The 23,923-nt window shown below is 46.1% G+C and overlaps 1 protein-coding gene across 3 annotated transcripts; it reads left to right on the top strand.

Moving 5' to 3' along the window:
* Nucleotides 1-6,917: 6,917 nt before the first annotated feature.
* Nucleotides 6,918-13,801, top strand: ccnb3 (cyclin B3). Of its 3 annotated transcripts, XM_076987438.1 has the most exons (13): nt 6,920-7,096; nt 7,452-7,553; nt 7,654-7,722; nt 7,798-7,857; nt 8,174-8,274; nt 8,416-8,536; nt 8,641-8,739; nt 8,847-8,939; nt 9,180-9,317; nt 9,537-9,692; nt 11,683-11,832; nt 12,415-12,545; nt 13,347-13,796. In XM_076987438.1, exons 2-13 carry the CDS (start codon nt 7,479-7,481, stop codon nt 13,429-13,431), a joined length of 1,278 nt encoding a protein of 425 aa, XP_076843553.1. In that variant the 5' UTR covers nt 6,920-7,096; nt 7,452-7,478; the 3' UTR covers nt 13,432-13,796. The 3 variants fall into 3 exon arrangements, with proteins under 3 accessions (XP_076843555.1, XP_076843553.1, XP_076843554.1); XM_076987440.1 differs by lacking the exon at nt 11,683-11,832 and having other exon boundaries at nt 6,918-7,096; nt 13,347-13,801; XM_076987439.1 differs by lacking the exon at nt 7,798-7,857 and having other exon boundaries at nt 6,921-7,096; nt 13,347-13,795.
* The last annotated feature ends 10,122 nt before the right edge of the window (nt 13,802-23,923 follow it).

Here is a 23,923-nt window from a genome sequence, read left to right as displayed (position 1 = left end):
GTAAAGGTCCCTCAAATTTCCATATTTGATCATTTTTTTCTATGTTTACAGGGTCATTAATAAAAATCCTCCTGATTGCACTCAATAATTTCACTACAGAATGGTAGAATACCACCTAAATGTGTCTCTCAGTCAAGATCAAAAAGATCTGATGCATTATTTCAAAATAAAGGTCCATCAAATGACCAGATTTGATCAATTTTACTCTACATTTACAGTGTCATTAAAAAGAATCCTTCTGATTGCTCAGAATAATTTCACTACAGAATGATAGAATACCAACTAAAGGTGTCACTCTGTCAAGATCAAGCAGATGTGATGTGCCATTTCAAAATAAAGGCCCTCTAAATTATCATTTTGATCAATTTTACTCTGCATTTACACTGTCATTAAAATGAATCCTTCTGATTGCACAGAATAATTTCACTACAGAATGGTACAATACCACCTAAAGGTGTCACTCAGTCAAGATCAAGAAAATGTGATGTGTCATTTCAAAATAAAGGTTCCTGAAATTACTAAAATATGGAGTAATAATCAAAAAAATGTTTAGTCCACTACAGACCTTTCTATATGTCTGTGGAGTTGCTGCACCTAAATAAAACACTTCGATTCCTGTTTTCAGAAGCTAGACAGAAATTAAATTAAAAAAATAAAACAATGGACATAAGAATACAATCACAGAATTAAAAAAGCATAATGTCTTAAGTAGAATTAAGGAATGAATAACATATAAGAGCTATACAGTTGCTTTATAAAAAGTAAAGTGAAATAAAACAGAGTATCAAATGTTTTGCGCTATATTCATATTCACAGTTCTGTATAGTATCTGTATATGAATGTGGACTGCTGATGACCAGAGTTTCTTTGGGAGTAGTGCTGGCTGTACACGCAATATTCTGTACATCTAGGTGGTCTGCTGATGTGTGGGTTTTACTAGGAGCAGTGTGGGTTGTGTAGTCTAACAGCAGTGGAAAAGATGAAGAAAACTATGAAGACTAAAGTGAAGAAACTATTGACTGTAGCAGCTGTCCAGTGCTGTCTAAGTATATTGCCATCTCTTGCACTGGGTCCAAGAGGTTTATCAGGACAGACCAGGCCCTCTTAATGAGTTGGTCATTCTGCTTCCTGTCTGCAGTCAAGATGCTGCTGCCCCATTATCATTCCATTGCTTAGTAAACCTTGATGTTTTATCATTTATTCAGTAGGTTGCTGCTGAACAATGAATGGGAATTAGTTCAAATAAGCAAACGTCTTCCTAGAATTGATTAAAACAATAAAACAGGGGCATTGGAAAGCCGTTTGCCCCAAATCCCACACACATGCCTAACATTGTATTGTATCTTCTAGGAGGTCAGGCAGTGTTCTTCTTCTTCTTTCTGCTATTCCCGTTTAGGGGTCGCCACAGCGGATCAAACTCCTCCATCTGGCCCTGTCTTGAGTGTCCTCCACTGACACACCAGCCACTCTCATATCCTCTTCCACTGCATCCATAAACCTCCTCTTAGGTCTACCTCTCCTCCTCTTGCCTGGAAGTTCCATCCTCAAGACCCTCCTACCAATATACCTCTCCTCCCTCCTCTGTACATGTCCAAACCACCTCAATCTCGCTTCTCTAACTTTATCTCCAAAACATGCTACATGTGCTGATCCTCTAATAAACTCATTTCTAATCCTATCCTTCCTCGTCACTCCAAATGAGAATCTCAACATCTTCATCTCAGACACCTCCATCTCCCTCACCTGTCTCTTTGTCAGTGCCACTGTCTCCAGTCCATACAACATAGCAGGTCTCACTACTGTCCTATAGATCTTTCCTTTCATTCTTGCTGACACCCTTCTATCACAGATCACCCCAGACACTTTATGCCATCCACCCCAGCCTGCCTGCACTCTCTTCTTTACCTCTCTTTCACTTCCTCCATTACTCTGTACCCTTGACCCTAAGTAGGTAAACTCGTCAACCTTCACCAAATCAACTCCTTGTAACTGGACCTGTCCACCGTCTGCCCTCTCATTCACACACATGTACTCTGTTTTACTCCTGCTCACTTTCTCCAAAGCATATCTCCATCTTTCCAAGCTCACCTCCACCTGCTCCCTACTCTCACTACAGATCACAATGTCATCAGCAAACATCATAGTCCAAGGGGACTCCTGCCTAACGTGCCTAACCTCGTCGTCTGCCCATGACAATTGCAAACAGGTGTCATATTCTGCCCTGCTTCATTCTTGTCTTTCTGTCTTTGTTTTCATTGTCCTGTCAGTGCCATGTGCCTGTGTTTACATTTCTGCCATGTGCTCCTAGTGTCCGCCCACTGTCACCGCACCTCACACGCTCATGAATGAATGAATGAATGAATGTTCAATTTATATAGCGCCTTTCAGGATACCCAAGGCGCTTTACAATTTTAACACTGGCAAACTCCCTTATCCAGAGCGACTTACATTTTTAGCTCTTTTTTTTAACATACAAGTGAGCAATTGAGGGTTAAGGGCCTTGCTCAGGGGCATCTCAGTCATGGCCTCAGGTCTGGGAATCGAACCTACGACCCTCCGGTCACAAGACCAGTTCCCTAACCACCAGGCTTCAGAGGTTCCAAACTTCAGAGGTTCCTGCCCTTTGTTTCTAATTGGGATTATGTGGCTGAACACATTGAGCTACCGGGGATGACAAGTCTCACACAACCAATCACACACAACGGCAAGAAGCAGCAGCCAACTGCGCACTCTCTACCAGGATCCACAGCCCCCTGTGGGACTGAATGGGGTGCAGGAAGGGGAGAGAGGACAGACCCTAGTGACAGAGCACCATCCACCACTGGACATACAAGCATAGACACTCAGACAACAGACACAGATACACACTCAGGGAGAATTTGTCTGGGACTGCCAATTTACCTAACTTCCATGTCTTCGGACTGTGGGAGGGAACCGGAGACCCCGGAGGAAACCCACGCAAACACGGGGAGAACATGGAAACTCCACTCAGATAGGGACTTGAACCCAAGACCCCAGTGCAGAGAAGCAAACATGCTTTCAGTTGCTCTGGTTGTCTCCCTCTTGTTAGCCCCAGCTGTTTGTCATTTGTGCCTGTATATATCCCTGGTTGTTTGCCTTATATTTGCTTGGAGTTTTTTATTATTTTATTGATTTGCCAATAAGTCAGTATTTCTACTTTAATTTTGTCTTTGTTCTCTTGGTTTGTTTGTTTCTTGCACTTGCATCCTGCCTCCTCAGATCACCTGATGTGATAGAAGGTAACTCAGGATAACAGGTGGGCAATGATGTCATTAAATGAGATACATTTATTGATAATGATAGACAGACTGTGACGGGCAGGTGTGAGCAACGAAAAGGAAGCGATCACGCCAAGTCTCAGGGAAAAAGGATGGTTTAATAGAAAGTGTGCAAACCAAAACCCGTGCAATAGATCCAAATTAAGGATATAATGACCAGCGGTCAACTGGTACAAAGACAAGACCTATATAGACAGACAAACGACCATCAGGTGGGAACGGATCACGGGCTCCGCCCACCTGAGGGGCGTACACGACATCACAAAACAACAACAACACAGCCGCTGTGGACGGAGGCGACCGGTAGGGGGCCGCCTCACCGTGACACAGACTACTTAGAGTAGTCTCTCTATATATAAAGAGTCCATATGAAAGAAAGTCTGGAATACAATAAGGGATGTTATTGGTTCAGTAAATTGTTATTATTATTATTATTTAATATTATAAAATATTAAAAATATTTTACATATACACCTTATTTTGAAATGGCACATAACATCTGCTTGATCTTGACAGAGTGACACCATTAGGTGGTATTCTACCATTCTGTAGTGAAATTATTCTGTGCAATCAGTGGGATTCCTTTTAATAACAGTGTAAATGCAGAGTAAAATTGATCAAAATGATAATTTAGTGGGCCTTTATTTTGAAATGGCACATCACATCTGCTTGATCTTGACAGAGTGACACCTTTAGTTGGTATTCTATCATTCTGTAGTGAAATTATTCTGAGCAATCAGAAGGATTCTTTTTAATGACACTAAATGTAGAGTAAAATTGATCAAATCTGGTCATTTGATGGACCTTTATTTTGAATTGACACATCAGATCTTCTTGATCTTACATAAGTGACACCTGTAGGTGGTATTCTACCATGCTGTAGTGAAATTATTCTGTGCAATCAGGAGGATTCTTTTTAATGACACTGTAAATATAGAGTTAAATTGATCAAATCTGGTCATTTGATGGACCTTTATTTTGAAATAATGCATCAGATCTTTTTGATCTTGACTGAGAGACACATTTAGGTGGTATTCTACCATTCTGTAGTGAAATTATTCTGTGCAATCAGGAGGATTCCTTTTAATAACAATGTAAACATAGAGTAAGATGTATCAAATCTGATAATGTGGAGTGCCTTATTTTGAAATGATACATCAGATCTTCTTGATCTTGACTGAGTGACATCTCTAGGTGGTGTTCTACCATACTGTAGTGAAATTATTGAGTGCAATCAGGAGGATTTTTTTTAATGACCCTGTAAACATAGAAAAAAAAAGATCAAATATGGAAATTTGAGGGACCTTTACTTTGAAATGCCACATCAGATCTTCTTGATCTTGACTGAGTGACATCTATAGGTGGTGTTCTACCATACTGTAGTGAAATTATTGAGTGCAATCAGGAGGATTTTTTTTAATGACACTGTAAACATAGAATAAAATTGATCAAATATGGAAATTTGAGGGACCTTTACTTTGAAATGCCACATCAGATCTTCTTGATCTTACATGAGTGACATCTGTAGGTGGTGTTCTACCATTCTGTAGTGAAATTATCCTGTGCAATCAGGAGGATTTTTATTTATGACACTGTAAACATAGAATAAAGTTTATCAAATATGGTAATTTGAGGGACCTTTACTTTGAAATGCCACATCAGATCTTCTTGATCTTGACTGAGTGACATCTCTAGGTGGTGTTCTACCATACTGTAGTGAAATTATTGAGTGCAATCAGGAGGATTTTATTTAATGACCCTGTAAACATAGAAAAAAAAAAGATCAAATATGGAAATTTGAGGGACCTTTACTTTGAAATGCCACATCAGATCTTCTTGATCTTGACTGAGTGACATCTATAGGTGGTGTTCTACCATACTGTAGTGAAATTATTGAGTGCAATCAGGAGGATTTTTTTTATGACACTGTAAACATAGAATAAAATTGATCAAATATGGAAATTTGAGGGACCTTTACTTTGAAATGCCACATCAGATCTTCTTGATCTTACATGATTGACATCTGTAGGTGGTGTTCTACCATTCTGTAGTGAAATTATTGAGTGCAATCAGGAGGATTTTTTTTATGACACTGTAAACATAGAATAAAGTTTATCAAATATGGTAATTTGAGGACCTTTACTTTGAAATGCCACATCAGATCTTCTTGATCTTGACTGAGTGACATCTGTAGGTGGTGTTCTACCATTCTGTAGTGAAATTATTCAGTGCAATCAGGAGGATTTTTTTTAATGACACTGTAAATATAAAACGGTGTAAAAGTAACAAATGTAATAATTTAAATTTACTTTCAAGGTTTTCATTTTCATAGACATTAAATACAGTTTGAGTCATGATTTATTAGTTCTGAATTAAACGATTTACTTGTGGAATTAAATGTGGAATCACAGGCAGCATCACCCATTACCGTAATCTATGGTATACGCGCAACTTCGCAATTTTTTCGGGGGCTGGCTTGACCAAGATTTTTTAAGTGAGGGCTGGCTTGACCGCAGTGATCGGATCGCGATATAATACTTAATTTGTGTCCATTTTATATCCCCCCAATTTGCGTTCGCCACCCCACCGGGTTCAAATCTCACTCCAAGAGATCTTGAAAAGTTGTTACATTTTCATTTGTTCATTAATCATAGGCCATTCCCCTGACCACTGTAACACTTAGAAAATAGTTTTCTTTCACTGTATGTTTAGATTGCACAGTCTTCAGTCTACAGTCGTCTGACACCTACAGACACTCACGCACAGCGAGACACTGGTTGAGATTTTAACAAAGCAAAGCGACAGTCTGTGCCACAGATCGCCCAAACGTCTGAACTGTTTTCAGGTTGAGCTGTTGTGGAGCTCCAGCGTCTCTCCCAGGGTTAGGGTCATATCTCAGTGTGTTGGAGGCATGATGGCACGGCTGAATAAGACAGAACGAGTGGGAACAGCCGGCGATTAAAGCTCAACGCAGTTACGAGTGGAGGAACATTTAGTGGACAACGGCCCCATTTGTCTTCAGATTTACATAAACAATAGATTATGCATGAGGAACCTTAGGTTTCTGAGACCATAATAAAGAAATAGAGTCTACGGGTATTAAAAATCCTAAAAAGAAAATCAGAAATAAAGAAAGAAAATTCATGATGCAAAACATTTCACGTAATCTTGTAAGACTGTATTGTGGGAAATGTGGGCCTTGCAAACAAAGAAACGCTGAAAATCATAAAAATGCTGTATAGGTATTTGATCAAATAAAATGATATAAAATGTCCAGCTATATATCTACACTTTTTGTCCTGAAAGTGTCATTTGTTTATACATGTCATTATAAATTGTATTTTCAAACATAAGGAGTTGGTTCAAATAGGTTATGTACTCCAGTTAGTAACATATAGAGCTTTGGGTTATAATTATACAAATAAAATGTACTATCCAACATTTTCAACATAGGGTTCAAAAGGAAGATCCATTTAGTAGCTCATCTTCCTTATTGAAAACTGGTGGCTGTAAACAAATAGTAAAAGATCCTATTGGTTGCCAGGTTGTTTTTGAAAATTCCATTATCCCCGCCCCTAACAACGGCATTTTAGCCGGACGTTCATTGGTCGACGGGCTGCAGCTCTTGGCGAATAACCGTGCGCGCGCAGGTTTCGTGTTCACGCCGCTGGTCGAAGGTGTGTTTGTGGCCACAACTGCACTTTTAAACTCTCACCGAGCGGAAATAGTTTTATTCATGAAACCCGCTGGCCGATAGAGCCGTTTAGTAACGGGGGAGAAGTATAGCAGTTAATAAGGTAAGATACGAGAGCGTCCTCCCCTCGTTTGGCTGTTGTTGTTCGCCTGAAGGCGTTAGCTGGCCGGCTAACCTGGCTGTGCTGATGGCCGCCGTGACTGATCTCGGATCAGCTGGAGTGTTCAGACGCGCTCTAAATGTCTCTAAATGTCTGAATTATGTGTCCCTGCGTCAGTTTTATCACCTTTATGCGGCCGTCGGCGATGAATGTTCATAGTCGCAGTTGATTTAGCAGGTTAACTGGCGTTAGGTAGTCTGTGTCTCTTGTGTATGTAGAGCATCTGTGGTGGGGAGGTTTAACTCGGGCTGGTCAGCGACCTGGGGGGAACTAGATGATGATACTCTGTGTTTTTCAGTGTTAACCAGGGAAAGATATAAAAAAGATGCCATTTACAAGAGGCAAAAAGCCCACGACCAGCAAGATCCCCAAACTAGGCGCCAAAAGTGCAGAAAAGCAGGTAGGTGTTTTTCATCATTTTCACTTATCTTTACTAGATGGTTCTGGTGGTTTAGACAGTCTAAACCCTGTGTGTGTGTGTGTGTGTGTGTGTGTTGCAGGTCAAGCGATCATCCTCTCCGCCTCATGGAGCCCCCAGGAAGAGGACTGCGTTTATTGATATCACTAATGTAAGTCTAATAACGTTCAGATCTTGGCCAGTGTGTGTTGTGTGCATGCTCTAACACCTTCATCTGCTTGACCAGGCTGTGTCTCAGTGTTTTCTGACTCCTCAGTTTGATGGTGATGAGGAAGTTGTCAGGCCAGTAAGTGCTGAGTCTGTGTGTGTGCACCAGTGCACAGTAAGGTGTTTTGCTTTCATAACCACGGGTGTATTTGAGTTGGGCAGTTGGCTAGTGTGTATCCTTTTTAACTTTCACAACAGGAGTGCACTGTATGTATTACGTTGATGGGTCCTCCCTTGGTGAACCTGAGTTTCCTTGAGAAGGTGTTTTCATATGCTAATCACCATCATGCTCCAACACTTGTGTTTGTGGTTCATGGTTCTTACACCTGCATCTGGGAAGGGCTAAAGACGCAGAAGTGAATAGACTAAAACACAATACTGTCCTTGTGTTTTAGGCTCACAAGATCGAGCTCAGCAACCCTATAAAGAAGGATCTGTTGAAGAAGGTACAGAAGAAAACCTCGGTGGCTGTGAAGAACGATGCCAACCCAAAGAAGTAAGACCTCTGCCACCATGTTGCACAACACCTAAAGATTAAAAACGGGGATTAAAGACCCGTTTGCTGCTTTGTCTTCCGTCCTTTGCGAGGCAGGGACCCCTCCTCACTGTCCTAATGTACGCCCACATGCATCTCCAGGTCGGCCTCGGTCAGTTCTGAGAACAAAACTGAGGAGGTACAGAATGGAGCGTCCCTGGTGGAGAAACCAGAGGAGCCCATTTCCAGACCTTCTCTTCCCCCACATCTCCTGCCACCCACGGTAAGACCAGAGATGGGTACCCGGAAGGGTCAAAGTTCAGGGGAATTTGAGTTGTTTAATCAAGAATTTTTCAAACATCCTTGCACTTGGGATTTCCTGTACAGGTGCCTCCAGAGTTTGACATCGACTCGGATCCTTCAAATGACTGCACGCACACGCCAGAATACGCCAAAGAGATCTTTGACTACCTCAAGAACAGAGAAGTGAGTTATTGTGGTGGGATCCAGTTGACACCATCATTTACACATTTCCCTCAGAATCTGTTAAAGACTCCTGCTGAAACTTAAACTGAACCCATCACCGTGTCCAGGAGAAATACGTACTGCACGACTATATGGAGAGTCAAACAAGTCTGAATGGGACCATGAGGGCCATCTTGGTGGACTGGCTGGTGGAGGTCCAGGTGAGTCAGGTGGTTGCACTATTGGGTTGGATTGGATGCGATATTGATCTTCACTATTGGTGCAGTGCTGAGCAGGATATGGGCCAGTCAGAAATGCCTAATGAGACCACCATAGCTTGGTTCCCCATGTAGGTTTAATCATAAGATATTGTTTAGATTTCAACATTTTTGTTCAGCCATTCCCCCCACTTTACTTACTTCTCCCTCTCTTGCTCGCTCGCTCTGACACTTGCTGGGCAGGAGAACTTTGAGTTGAATCATGAGACGCTGTACCTAGCGGTGAAGATAACCGATCATTACCTGGACCAGCACCAGGCCAGCCGAGAGTCCCTCCAGCTCATCGGCTCCACCGCCATGCTTCTGGCCTGCAAGTTTGAGGTGAGCCTCCCCAGCTCTAGATCGGTGGAGTGATTTCTGTCCAGTAGGCTGTGCTGTGTGTTTCTAGTTTACTTTTGTGAGGGTCGATTTTGCCTTGGCTGCGTTGAATAACCTGCTTCTACACGAGTGCCGAGGATTTCTACAGCCTTTTAACTTTACCCAGGTCCTGCGATTTAAACAACTCCATTACCCATAAACCCTCTGGCCTTCCTGTTTCAGGAGCGGCTGCCACCGTGTGTCGATGACTTCCTGTATGTCTGCGACGACGCGTACAAACGCTCTCAGCTCATCGCCATGGAAATGAACATCATGCAGGGCCTCAACTTTGACCTCAACATCCCCATCGCCTACCGCTTCCTGCGCCGCTACGCCAAGGTGAGTGGGTGAAGGGTCAGGGTGAAGGGTTAGGTCAGGGTGGCTCTAGAGTGGACGTTCCACCCAGACGCATGGATGGTTTGGTCGGTGAGTTTTGGCAGCATCACCTGAAATGTACTGTGCCTGCTGGCTGTGCCATCCCACCTCCTCCGTGGTGCACAGGATGGGAGGAGGCGGAGCAGAGGAGGAGCCGCTGTTGACCCCGCCCACTGCCCCACACTTCCTGCGGGCTTGTGTAAAACGAGTGTGGGTGGTGTCCTCCCCAGAATGAAAGGATTCCTCATCTTCGTAGCTTCACTAAGGACGTTCTTTGTTTGTGAACACTGATTCTCTTCAGCTTCGCGTGCACTGTGTCTTCTCCACCTGTGGGCGGAGACGTGGAAGGTGGGCGTCTCCACAGGTGGCACAGTGCGTTTTGTGAATTTAACTCCCCCACCAGAGATGAGAGACTGCAGGAGGCTCAAACCTCAGCAACTGGGGGGGGGGCAGTCAGCATGGGCCTGGGCTAACCAGAGCAGAAAGACCTCTCTGTACCCTCCTGGGGGGGTCCTTTAACACGCGGTGCGTCTCCCCGAGCGTGTGGCTCTGCACGCACCTGTGTGCAGGCCCGGAACGACGATATCACTGCGTGTTCCTGATCCACCAAGCTGACTGTGCTCGGAATAAAAAAAATGTTTGTACGGCACTTGCATTCCAAAAGCACGATCCCATCACATCAAACGGCATTGGAGATCCGTGCGCTGGAGGAGGAGCGGAGCAGCGGGCTCTGGTGCCGGGCCCACGGGGCGGGCCCTGGTGCCCGGATATCTGCGCCTCTCTGCTGCCAGACGCACGCTCGTGTGCCTGCTTGTCCGGGACTGGGTTTCTTGCTCTTCGGAAATAAGACGGCGATGACAGTGAGTTGTCAGTATGCCGCACTGATGCGTGCAGCTCGCTGTCTTTTTATAGCAGACTCGTCTGATTGGAGCCGCGGGTTCCTCTCGGCTCTGGGGGAAAGTTGTGCTTTGCCGTCATTTGCTGTGTAATTTCAGTGTATTTCAAATCTAGCGTAGTATTGCGGTGTTGTGTAATCACAGCATTAGTAGCCTGTTTATTTCAAAAATAGCTTTACATTCCTCATTTGCCACCGAGGGTAAAACATTAAAGGTTAACCACCTTATGTGAGGGGGAAAAACGTCTGCTGTGGAATGTTGGTCAAAGTTCGTCATTTTCAGCCAGGTTTTCTAATAAGATAAAACACGCACGTGCACACAAAGTTTGAAGGGAGGCGTGGCTTTGTTTGCATGTTGCGTATAAAGTTTCACGCATACACTGGAGCATGCTACATAAATAACCGCCTTCAGCCTCTTCTGTTATGTTCTGCAGGCTTGCACAGCAGATTCTCACAGGCTGTTAAAGCATTCCACGTGCACCAGAGCGAGCGGAACGCACGTGACCCGCAAACCTCCCAGTTCATCCCAGTTTGCTAAATGAACTGGGGCCGCGTTTGTTTTCCAGGGTGTTCCAGTGTAGGAATAGACCCGGGCCAGTGTAACTATCGCTCACTAACGATGCCCTGTAGTGCGGTTGCACTGCGGTGGTGATTTCCTTAGCTAATGGCACTAGAGCATTGCAAACTGGGACTGAACACTCCATTTGAATGGAAATGTGAGTATTGACTTCAGGCTTGTTCTGCAGTCCACTGAAACAATAGAATCGCCCTCCTAAAAGCAGATTCTAATGGCATTATCTAGCATAACAATCATTAGCTAGGGTGTAATGACATTGACTTGCACACGTGCGTGTACGTGAGTGTGTGTGTGTGTGTGTGTGTACGCAAACGTGTGTTGGTTTGTAAACGCTGTCCCCAACCGGAATGGTTTATATGTGACTGAACTGGTAGTGAACTGTTCACACAGTTCTTATTTGTTGCATTAGCTGCTGTGCTTCAGGACTTGTGTGTGTGTGTGTGTGTGTGTGTGTGTGTGTGTGTGTGTGTGTGTGCGCGCAGTGTGTGCGCGCCGGCATGGACACCCTCACGCTGGCCCGGTTCGTGTGTGAGCTCAGTCTGATGGACATGTGCTTCGTCCCTGTGCGAAGCTCCCTGCTGGCCTCCGCCTGCCTGCTCATCGCCCTGGTGACCAAGGACCTGGGAGGATGGGTGAGCTGCTGCGCGCACACACACACACACACACACACACACCCCAGGCTGGGCCTGCAGATGGAGCTGATTGTGGCCTAATGAAAAATCACTTATATTAACCACCACAAAGACTTTATTACATATGCTAATACCTGACACACACACACACACACAGAGCACTCTGTCAAAAAAAACATCAGCTTCTCCTGGACTTGCAGCAGAGACGTTCAAGGGAGTGAAAGTGCAGGAGTGATCTGCCATGCTAATTGTTTAATTTCATTATTATTTTTTTTTAAGTTAATTGCTTGAGTACTGAGTGGTTTTGTGATGGACTTGGAGGTGAAATAGCCTGGTCAGCAGTAAGAGCTCATTTTAGAGGCCTGTAATGGTGCACAAACCCCCCCATGTGCACACACACACAGTTTGATGTGTAAATAGACTATTTGGAAGGCCTATTTACTCCGTTGGCCGAGGCGGTTTGTTAGCGATATAAAGTGCTTTGCCAGCGTAAGGTAAGGAGACCCAGGAGCCCGGGGGGTGTAGCCGGCCCCGTTGTGCCTGACGTCCCCCGCTGACGCACGTCTCCCCGTCTACCGCCAGAGCGCCTGTCTGCAGTTTCACTCGGGCTACAGCGCGAAGGACCTGAGGCCCGTCGTCCGCCACCTGCACCGCATGCTGAGCGCCGCGCCTGACGCCAAGCTGGCCACCGTCCGCAGCAAGTACTCCCACAAGTAAGCCCCGCCCCCCACTCTGGCTCGACGCCATCGTCGCCTCCGTTGAGCTTCTGGCAGAGCGGGCGGCAGGTACGCAGAGGCAGGAAGCCACGGCGGCCTTCACGTCGCAGAGCGCCCTCTGGGTCGTGTCGGGTCACGTGTGCGGAGGCCATCGCGTCGCAGAGCGCCCTCTGGGTCGTGTCGGATCACATGTGCAGAGGCCTTCACGTCGCAGAGCGCCCTCTGGGTCGTGTCGGGTCACGTGTGGGCCGGCCATCGCGTTGTAGAGCGCCCTCTGGGTCGTGTCGGGTCACGTGTGCGTCGGCCTTCGTGTCGCAGAGCGCCCTCTGGGTCGTGTCGGGTCATGTGTGTGCCGGCATTCGTGTCGCAGAGCGCCCTCTGGGTCGTGTCGGGTCATGTGTGTGCCGGCATTCGTGTGGCAGAGCGCCCTCTGGGTCGTGTCGGGTCACGTGTGCGCCGGCCTTCGTGTCGCAGAGCGCCCTCTGGGTCGTGTCGGGTCACGTGTCGGCTGAGTGAGGGTCACACGTGGAGTTTTACCTGTGCGATGTGTTCAAATGGACGGGGAGAGTCAGGAAAGGCAAAGTTAACCGAGTCTCACGGCTGTGATTTGTGTTGCGCTCCACAACACAGATGCCTTTCATTTATAATTGGCTTTCCCCTGGTCCCTACCAGATGTTTGGAATTTGAGTTGTTTGAGCAGCGAAGCAGTTCATTCATATTTGAGTGCTCCCAGACGACGCTCGCCATGTCACCTCAGATCTTCCTCATGTTTAAATATCTGCTTGGTTCTTCTGGCAGGGTTTTCTTTGAAGTGGCTCTGATACCCACAGTGAGTTTGGAGAAGCTGGAGAAGTTTCTGGAGAAGGAAACCTCACAGAAATAATCGGTTAACCATGTAAATATTTGTATTTAATATTGTACATCAACCCTGTTTTAAATAAAGTTTTGTCATGGATGTGGTTACAGAATAATCATATTTTTATGTTTGTTCTTCAAAGAATTGTAATTGCAGAAAAAAAACCTGGTATTATGTACAATTTCAGTGTGAGCAAATGCTAGACATGTTACAGAAGCCTCTTCATGGTATGTTAATGACATCATTGTTTTACAACCTTTTAAACAATGTTCTTAGTCTTTCAGTATTAAACCATGTAACCTATGTATGTCTGTAAATATTGGTTATATTTGTACTGACTATTCTTTTACAAGGCTGTAAAATTGCAGTTTATGATGCATTTAATTAAAATGAAATATTTCTTAATGTTGTGGTGTGATGTGGTTTTAAAACAAATTTCCTTTTTTGAAGGAAAAAAGGTTGAATATTTCTGTATTGCAGTTCCAGAGATTGACCACAAGAGGACAGCCTGTTTGCAAATGAAACACTAGGTCATTTGACCTCGCTGATTACAGAGGTTCTCCTCAAACTTTGGCTGAAAACTGCACTTTTGAATTCACACCTAGCGGCAGACACAAACACTTGTGCGTTAATGTTGAATTCTCACTGCAGAGTGCTCATAAATGCTTAGAGGCTGTAAAACGTTAAATCAGGGTCATTAACCTGTGTCGCTGTATTTCAGAGATAGTTCTTGAAAGGCCTCTTGAGTTTCACGAGGAGACAGCAGTGGTGTGTGTGTGTGTGTGTGTGTGTGTTAATTGGGTGGCGAGTGCCACAGGTGCATGTACCAGACCAGAACAGCTGGGTCTTTTCAGTGAGAGGCGTCCAGCGTCTGTTTGATGGCGGTGGACACGCTCTGTTCCTGCTCCTGCCTCACCCTGACAATCGCCCCTCTGCAGCCCCAGATTACGTGGCTCACGAGTCCGGGGAGCGGCTGATCCAATCCATTACAGCCTGCGGCACCGTGCCTCCTGCTCGCAGTCTGATCTCAGATCAGTCTTGTGATTCTTCCCCCGGGTGGGTTTGAATCGCGTCTGCCGCAGAGGAAGCTGGCCAGAGATCGGTAAAAACAAAAAAAACGGTTGCTCGCGCATGGCTCCGGCTGCTTTAATCTCCACAGTTCTATTCCTCGTGTTTGCACTTGGTGGTGTTGGGGCAGCTGGCTGGCGTCCCCCGAGCTGCGTTCTGCCAGCCTCTTTGCCAGGAGACAGCTGGGACGCTGTCCCCCGTAGCACTTAGCGTGAGGGGACTGCTGGGGACAGTGAGCAGGCACCTTTCACCTTTCACTGCAGCACCTCGCCGTGCTGTGGATCTTGTGGGGTGACCTCTGACCTTAAACTACGCTACCAGTTTTCACAGTCGAAACCTCTCGCTTATTCTTATCTCGTCTAAAACAGCCACTGCATACCAACACACTTCCTGTTATTTACTCAGGGGCTCCCTGGGGTACAAATCATCTTCCTTGTAATTAATGTGTATTGTACACCCGTTTTTAAGCAGAAATCTGTAGAGGGGCACGGCAGGAGATGGAGATAACACCTTTTATATGACTGTGTGCTCGTGCGGTGAGGGGCAAAGAATGTGGGTTATGTGGGCCAGACTTCTGGGAGGAGAAGGATCGAAACCAGTGCAGCATGGTAGTTAGTTAAGGGCTGTTTTACACTGATAGAACTCTGCATTAGTTAGTTTTGCAGTGCAGACCGAGTGTGTGGTCTCTGCAGAGGGAGCAGAAACCTTTAGCTGATGCAGCGGCCATCTGTTAGACAGCAGCCACAGTGGCACCGTACAGTCTGCAACTCTGAGCGCGATGCACTATGTGCTCATCGACTCTTGTGTGAGTCTCTCCTCCCCCCTTCCTCCCTCCCTTTCTCGCTCCGTCTCCCCGGCCGTCTGTGTATGTAAGGGTGGGATCATCTGTACATTAGCTTTGGTGGATGTAATGAGATGGGGAATTGTTTTTTTAAGCTTCACTGCGTTGCACCTTTAGGCGTATGTGGAGGGTGTGGGGAGATTAAGAGCTTCATCAGTCTGTGTTAGGCAGGGGGTTAGCAGGGGTGTTTCCTCTCTAAACACAAGACAACAAGAGCCACCTCGTTTGGAGCAGCGTCGCCCGACAGCTCCATCTTAGACGGGATTGGCCCAAACTCTGCCTCCTCTTCTCTCAATCATCTAAATCGCCAGAAGCTTCTGAATCTTTTGGATTGATGTGGATTTCTGTATGAATGACTTATTCACTGAGACCTGGATCAGAATTCCCCACCATCCTGCAGGTCTGATCTTCAACTGCACGTGTGTTCTTCAGATCTTTGCTGAATATGGCTGATACAAATCGTCATGGCTGTTTGTCATTTGTTCAGTAAAGATATGATACGTTGTGGTGGTCGTCAAATAAGGCTTAGTGTAGTTATTGTGATTTAGATCAATATCACGTTTTTTCAAGGTTCGTTTCGGGGGTGGAAAACTTTCCCAATACCATCGTGGACCAACATGCGAGGTACCTCAAGAGTTCCTCACAGACGCGTCTGTCGTTGTTGCTTCACCTTCAGGGACTTGTGCATAGCAGCGGAGAAGTGAAGCAGTGAGTCTCCCCCGCAGGTGTGTTCGTAGGGCGCTTATAACGCGACGCCGCCAGCCGAGCCCGCTGCTCGTTTTACGGTGCGTCTGCTGCAGCAGCCGAACCGGCGCCGGGGCAGATGGGAGCGGTTCGGTGGGCTGAGGCGACGTGTGCACGCAGCACCGCTAATCAGCTCCCGCGGCCCCTCTGGCCCAGAGTGGGTGGCCAAATGAGGAGTAAACAATGCATTAATCGTTAATGGCCGTAGTGTGGGGGAGCGGGTCGCCAGGGCACCCGGGAGGGGCGAGGGCACCCGGGAGGGGCCAGGACACCCGGGAGGGGCCAGGACACCCGGGAGGGGCCAGGGCACCCGGGAGGGGCCAGGGCACCCGGGAGGGGCTACGGCCACAGCCTGCTGCTCCTGCGCCATGGAGGTTTGTCCTGAGTGGAATGAAAAACAGCAAGGACCATCCAGGTGGAGATCACGGCAATTCCAAAAAGGGGGGGAGGGGTGTAAGGTGTGTGTGTGTGTGTGTGTGCGTGTGTGTGCGCGCGTGTGGAGATCATTTACTTACTTACAGAGTTCTCTTCCATTTCACATGCACTAATCAGACTGTGTCCCAGACAGTCCCGATAATGGGTATTATTGAATTTCCTACGTTACTAGGAATGTATCTCTGCTTCCTCGTTTTGAGTCATAACACACTGAGACACTTACTTCACAGTCTCTTCTCGGCCACCCAGTGCGAAGCCCCTGTTCCCAGTCAGACACCTGTCTAGACCTGCTGTCCTGTCCCCTCCATCGTCCCTCAAGCACCCATTCTATACGGCTTTGTTGTTTATGAGGATTTGTCCCTGGAGCAAACCTGCTCTCCCAACCCCTCCCGCCGTTTCGTTTCCTCATATAAAACACTGTTTATCAGAACTCTGTTATCTGAGGGGCTCCCTGCTGAGATGCTTCAGCGCGTGCAGTGCCCTACAACACTGCCCACAGGTGAGGCAAACACCGAAAGCCGACAGGTAGCATCCACACAGCTGCCCCGATCGCCTTCGAACCAACGTTAGACTGCTGCTTTGAATCGAAGCACACGTTGCTTCTAGCTCAAATCCACCTCTGGGAGTGGATGAAGAACATAGCAGAAGCTGCTTTTTAAATGAAGGTGTGTGTGTGTGATTTCTTTCACTGCTGCCTTCTGTCATAGCGCTGGAAATGTTGATGCTTGCTCAGGGTTGGGAGACATGTTTCTTGTCCTGGTGTCCCAGAATGCCCTGTGGGCCCTGCAGTGTCCTCCTCTGACTCACACACACATACGTAATGTGAGGCAGAGTCTCCCTCCTCCAGGCTTTCTCTCTTAGTGTCTCCTGCTTCCTCTTCTCTGGCGTCTTGGTTTTATGGTTTTGTGTTTCTCGGCTTTTACTCTAGCTCTCTTCCTCACTTTGTGACCTTTCCTCCCAGTCTCGGACCTGCGCTTATTACAGGTCATTTCTTCGACCTTTCCTCGCCTTTCTCTTCACACTCTGGTTCCTCGTCATTTCCTTTCGAACATTTTCTTTCTTTTCACTGTCAGAAAAGGGGCCATTTCCAAAGCTTTCCTGACAACAGCTCGGGCTGCCTTTCTGAAACGGGAAACATTTTAGAATGAGCATTCTTTAAAAAACACCTTTTCACCAGCAAAGAAATTTCGCCAAACACACATCTCGTCAACGGGACTCTGTGCACCTCCAGATCTTCGTAGTGCCTATTGGAACGTTAGGCCATTGTGACATCACCGTATCCCCCCCTCCACCATTCCGTCTCTTGGTTTTCCTGTGGCGTTATTGTGGGTCTTCAGAGAAATCTGTCTTCATTACAGCAACCACAAAGCCTCCATCCACAGCACCATCAGTGGAGAGGGGTGGAGGGAGCGAGCGCTACAGAGAGCCACTTTTGATGTTTTAGTTATCAGGGTAGTCCATGCAGGCAAGGTTGATGACTCCTTTGGGGACTTTTTCTGGGAGTTGTGCAGTATGTATTTAAATGTATTGCAGCGTACAATGTAAATGCAGTGCTCCTTGAAAGCTTGTGCACTGCCCAAACATGGTTGTTGTGTTCTAAAAAAAAACATTAAAATAATCTTATGAAATGAATACAAATCAAATTTGTAAAGCAGACTTTCAAAATAAGGGATACATTATTTATTCAACAAATGTAATTTCTCTCTCCAAAAACTGAAAATCTGCCAAGTGCAAAATGATGTGAACTCTTAGTAGCTTGTGGGACCTCCTTTTGCATCCATTACTTCAACCAAACATCTTCTGTAACCACAAGCGAGTGTCTCACAGGATTTTTGCCCACTCCTCCTTGCAGAACTCCACCAGTTGAGAGATGTTGGAGGAACATCTGGCGTGTACAGGCCGTTCTGATCACAGTTTTTATTTGGGATTGAGGGATGGACTTCAACTGGGCGGATCCAGAGTACAGATCTTCTTTCTCTTATGCCATTTCTCCTTCTCTTACTGGAACGCTTGGGTCGGTGTCTTGTTGAGTAATCCATTTTCCGTCCCAGCTTCAACTACCTGATGTAGCTTTGATCTAGCGGCAGTAAAATTACACAAGGAGAGATGCAAGTGCAGGAGGGTTTAACGAACAAAAACATGACCGAACTAAACTAGACATGACGCGGACTAACCAAACAAACCCCAACATGACCACACTAAGACCATGAACTTACCATAAAGCAGGGGTGCCCACAACTTTCCAGCTTGCGAGCTACTTATAAGATGACCAAGTCAAAATGATCTACCTACTATAATAATGCAAAACAATAATTTTTTTTTTGCGCGGCGTGTGCCAATTGTGGATTATGGTGCCTCTGAATTTTGAACTCATCTATCCACAGAATGGATTTGCAAAACGCATCTGGTTTGTCCAAGTGCTCTCTGGCAAAGTTTAAATGGGCAACTTTGTTCTTTCTTGAGAGCAGATGCTTCCTTCTAGCAACTCTCCCATGAATGCCATGTCTATTGATTTGTTTTGCCTGATTGTACATTTATCCCAGATGCTGCCAGAGGTATGCGACTCTCTGGAAGTGATGTGTGGGTTGGCCTTTACCTGAATTATTATTGTTCTGATGCTTCTTGGTGTGAGTTTTTATGGCTGTTCACATCTGGGCAGAGTTGCGGTGATGCTGAGTGTCCTCCATTTGTAGATGATTTGTCTTACAGTGGATGGATGGAGCTGAAATATTTTGGAGATGGTCGTGTAGATGTTCCCAGACTGATGGGCCGTCACCTTCTTCTTCCTGGTGTCCTCAGATGTCTCTCTTCCTCTCTGTGTTGTTGATCTGTGTGCTTTACGCCTTGGCACGACAACAGTTTGGTTGGTTTCCTCTCCTTTTAATCAAATCTTTTTTCCAAGAATGTCTCATTTGATTGGTCTGCCTAATTGATTACTTGAGCACTCACAAGTAAATGGAATTGATGAACATAAACCTGACACCAGGACTGTGTGTGTGTATGTGTGTGTATGTGTGTATGTGTGTGTGTGTGTGTGTGTGTGTGTGTGTGTGTGTGTGTGTGTGTGTTAATACGTTTTGGATTAATACTTTCAGTGGAATAATGAATAAATAGTTACGGTAGATAACTATGTAAATAATTAGATTTTTTGTGTCATTTTGAGACTATCTGTAGTTTTGAGAATACCTGTATTATTGCTAAATATGAGGTAACATGTAGCCTATGAATAGATTAATCTACTATGTGATGTTACATTAATTATTATGGGGCAAGGTTTTGTCATCAGAGGTCATTCAGAGAAAACACTAATGCCCTCTGTGAGGTACAGTGTGTGATCATTCCCCTCCCCCTCTTCTGGAAGCCCATGGCCTGGACTTAAGTAGCTAGGACCAAGGTCTTTGAAGGATTTAGGAAGATTTTGTCTACAGGAATGTTCTCAGGTCCCTTTATATGTGATCTTCAGCATGAGCTTTGTGGGGTTTTTTTTTCTTCTTTTGAATACATTTACCTCATTGAAAAGTTGAATTTCTCCCCTGTGCTTCATAACCTGAAGCCAGTAAACCACATACCTTTTTGTCAGGAGGTTGTTGTCCAGATACCAAGGGCAAAGGCAGAATAAATATTGAGCTTTATTATTCAGGTGGAACTTGAATAATGGTACAACGGAACACAAATCAGTCAGTGACTCATCTGGTTACATGTAACGGTACAACGGAACACAAATCAGTCAGTGACTCATCTGGTTACATGTAACGGTACAAAGGAACACAAATCAGTCGGTGACTCATCTGGTTACATGTAACGGTACAAAGGAACACAAATCAGTCGGTGACTCATCTGGTTACATGTAACGGTACAACGGAACACAAATCAGTCGGTGACTCATCTGGTTACATGTAACGGTACAACGGAACACAAATCAGTCAGTGACTCATCTGGTTACATGTAACGGTACAAAGGAACACAAATCAGTCGGTGACTCATCTGGTTACATGTAACGGTACAAAGGAACACAAATCAGTCGGTGACTCATCTGGTTACATGTAACGGTACAAAGGAACACAAATCAGTCGGTGACTCATCTGGTTACATGTAACGGTACAAAGGAACACAAATCGGTGACTCATCTGGTTACATGTAACGGTACAAAGGAACACAAATCAGTCGGTGACTCATCTGGTTACATGTAACGGTACAAAGGAACACAAATCAGTCAGTGACTCATCTGGTTACATTCAATGGTACAAATGAACAAAAATCAGTCAGTGACATTTAATGATACAAAGGGAACCAAATTAGTATATCCATATACAGGAAATTTGTGCTATGAACATTTTATAGATTTTATAATAAATTTTTCAACTAGCTAATATAATATCAAGAGTGTTATAGCTTCTTAACAACGATAATATATAAAAGAGCATATGTACATAGTTCTTCCCCCATAGTTCTTCAACCTTCCTATTCCCCACCATCATAGGGAGTTTTTCCTCGCCACTGTCGCCTTTGGCTTGCTCATTAGGGTTCTGGACCCATACTATTTTTAACCTTTTAAATCCTGTAAAGTGCTTTGTGACAACATGTGTTGTGAAAAGCGCTATACAAATAAACTTTGATTTGATTTGATTTGATAGTGCGACATCTGTACTGGTCAAATACAAGTGGGTGGTAGTAAATGTTCACAATTTGACAGGGTTCATATATGGCACTATGATAAGAAAAGGGGCTATCATTGTGTAAAAGTAACTTACATTTTACCATAACCAACATATATGATCTTGTCAGTTTGCATATGAATGTGCCCACACACACACACACACACACAGACTCTCTAATAGACTGGGTGAATGTCTTACTTCACAGTCTTTCTAACAGCAATAATCAATAGAGCCTGCAGCTCCAGTGCTAATGGATGGTGCTAAAGCACATTATTATTCCTGAAAGCTGTTCCTTCGGACACAAAATAATAAAATAATGAAGTTGTTTTAGAAGAATCTGTGCTCTCTGAGTCCTCTGTCTCTGTGATTATTGGCATAGCATCTAAAATAATTTAGAAAATCAGTCGAATGTCTTCGTCTAAGCCTTCATTTCTGTGACAGTTTTGAAAGAAGAAAAAAAAAACCACACAGGGAACAAAAGGTGCTGTCAGAGCTGATGCCGAAAGAATCCCCTCAGACGGCCATCCGAACAGATGTGCATCCCATCACTGTGGAGAGAGAGAGAGAGAGAGAGAGAGAGAGAGAGAGAGAGAGATGCATGCCAGGAAGGAAGTCTGGAAGCTGACAGAGTGATGCAATCAGAAGACGTTCATGGTAAAAATGCAATCAACCTGAGATGAAACAGTGTGTCCTAATGAGATGAATGAAAGGACATTTCTTTGATCAAAGATGACTGAAGTGCATTTTTGCTGTCATTAATAAATCTACCCACATTCTTTCTCTCTCTTGCTCTCATTCAAACACTTATTTTAAGGGTAGTCTTTTAAGGCTGTTCTATAATAAAACAACTGGTGGCTGTAGGTGTGTGTGAGTGTGTGAGACGGACTGGGATGAGACACTGCCCCCAGGACCTCCTTCAGGCACGGACAGACGGACACTGGGACATCTCTGGGCCACATCATCTCCCAGAACCCTCCTCTGTTTTTACTCAGAATCTTCACCACACAATCACCTTTACGGCAATGTGTGTGGCTTAGACAAACACTCCCAGCAGAACACGGCGAGAAGCTTTGGTCTAAATCCAGATTTAGAGTTTATGAGGTCAGCTCAACTCACTATCATTGTGCACCTGCTGTGTCTTTCTTCCCTCTGTACTGACTCACCTAAAAGTGTCAGCATGGGTGGGGTGGCCATTTTGCTGCCGGTACACGTGTCACACACACTGTACAATGCCTGTGGCGCTCCTGAGGGGGTGGAGGTTGGGTGGGGGTGAAGCGGCTGCCTGTGTCACGTTGCCACGGACGCTCCCGTACCCCGGCGTTCTCCTCCGCCCGAGTCGCTTCCATTTTTATGTGTGTGCGTGTAGGTGGGTTTGTGCCCGGCACCTCCGTGTTGCTTCCTGGCGCTGCGGTGTGTGTGAGCCAGTAGAACTTCCTCTGCTCCACCCGCCTCCTCCTCTACTTCTCCGTCGTGCTGTTTTAGACCAGCGTCCTCCTGCTGTGGTGGGAGTGTCTGCCTTCTCTGGCCCCGTCCCCCACGACCCTGTCTCTGTCCCCCATGACCCTGTCTCTGTCCCCCACGACCCTGTCTCCGTACCCCACGACCCTGTCTCTGTACCCCATGACCCTGTCTCTGTACCCCACGACCCTGTCTCTGTACCCCATGACCCTGTCTCTGTACCCCACGACCCTGTCTCCGTACCCCACGACCCAGCCTCCATCCCCCACGACCCTGTCTCCATACCCCACGACCCAGCCTCCGTCCCCCACGACCCTGTCTCCGTACCCCATGACCCTGTCTCTGTACCCCATGACCCTGTCTCTGTACCCCACGACCCTGTCTCTGTACCCCATGACCCTGTCTCCATCCCCCACGACCCTGACTCTGTACCCCACGACCCAGCCTCCATCCCCCACGACCCTGTCTCCGTACCCCATGACCCAGCCTCCATCCCCCACGACCCTGTCTCCGTACCCCACGACCCTGTCTCCGTACCCCACGACCCAGCCTCCATCCCCCATGCTGCTGACGGGGGCCTGTGGGTGGAGGCTGCTCGGGTGGTGGGTGGTGCTGCTCCTGCTATGTGCCGATGTGGAGTGAGTGCAGTACTAGCATTTAAAGTACGGGCGGGGTGGAGAAGTGTGTGTGTGTGTGTGTGATGAGTGTGTGCCTGATGTGTCAGTGCTGCTCGGTAAAGCTGTGGTATCCAGGATGATATTTGTGTTATTGTCAGTCCCTGCCACTGAATTATTGAGAATGTGTTTGTGTGTGTATGGAACATGGGCGTGTGTGTTTTTGTGTGTTAATGTGGGTTGACTCATTATCTCATGCTGTCCAGTGGGGATGATTTGAATCATGCTATTACTGTTTCAGCAGGAAACCTGTTTCATCCTGTACACGGTCTTCACAGTTCACACCTCTGGACACGGTGTTACTGACATGCTGCAACTGCTCTCCGCTGTTTCTGCCACTCATGCCTTCCTCTTAAACCCTGATGAAAGACACATCGACTGTGTGTGTGTGTGTGTGTGTGTGTGTGTGTGGGGTGGATAGGGCGTGCGGCGGGGGTGTGTGCAGATGCTGGCGGGTGCCAGTTTCCACATCTCTTATGCCATGTGGTCTCTGGGGTCCGACAAATGGCTCTTTGAACAATACGGGAGCCGGGTCTCCACATGAAAGAGCACGAGTACATAAAGAACAGATGGAGGCGGACACTCACGCTTACTGTAGCCTGTCTGTCCAGCCCTCGTCTGTGGAACTGAGCTGCTTCCCC

Source organism: Brachyhypopomus gauderio, unplaced genomic scaffold, assembly GCF_052324685.1.
Source record: "Brachyhypopomus gauderio isolate BG-103 unplaced genomic scaffold, BGAUD_0.2 sc52, whole genome shotgun sequence".
Lineage (NCBI taxonomy): Eukaryota > Metazoa > Chordata > Actinopteri > Gymnotiformes > Hypopomidae > Brachyhypopomus > Brachyhypopomus gauderio.
This window is presented reverse-complemented; position numbering and strand designations above follow the sequence as displayed.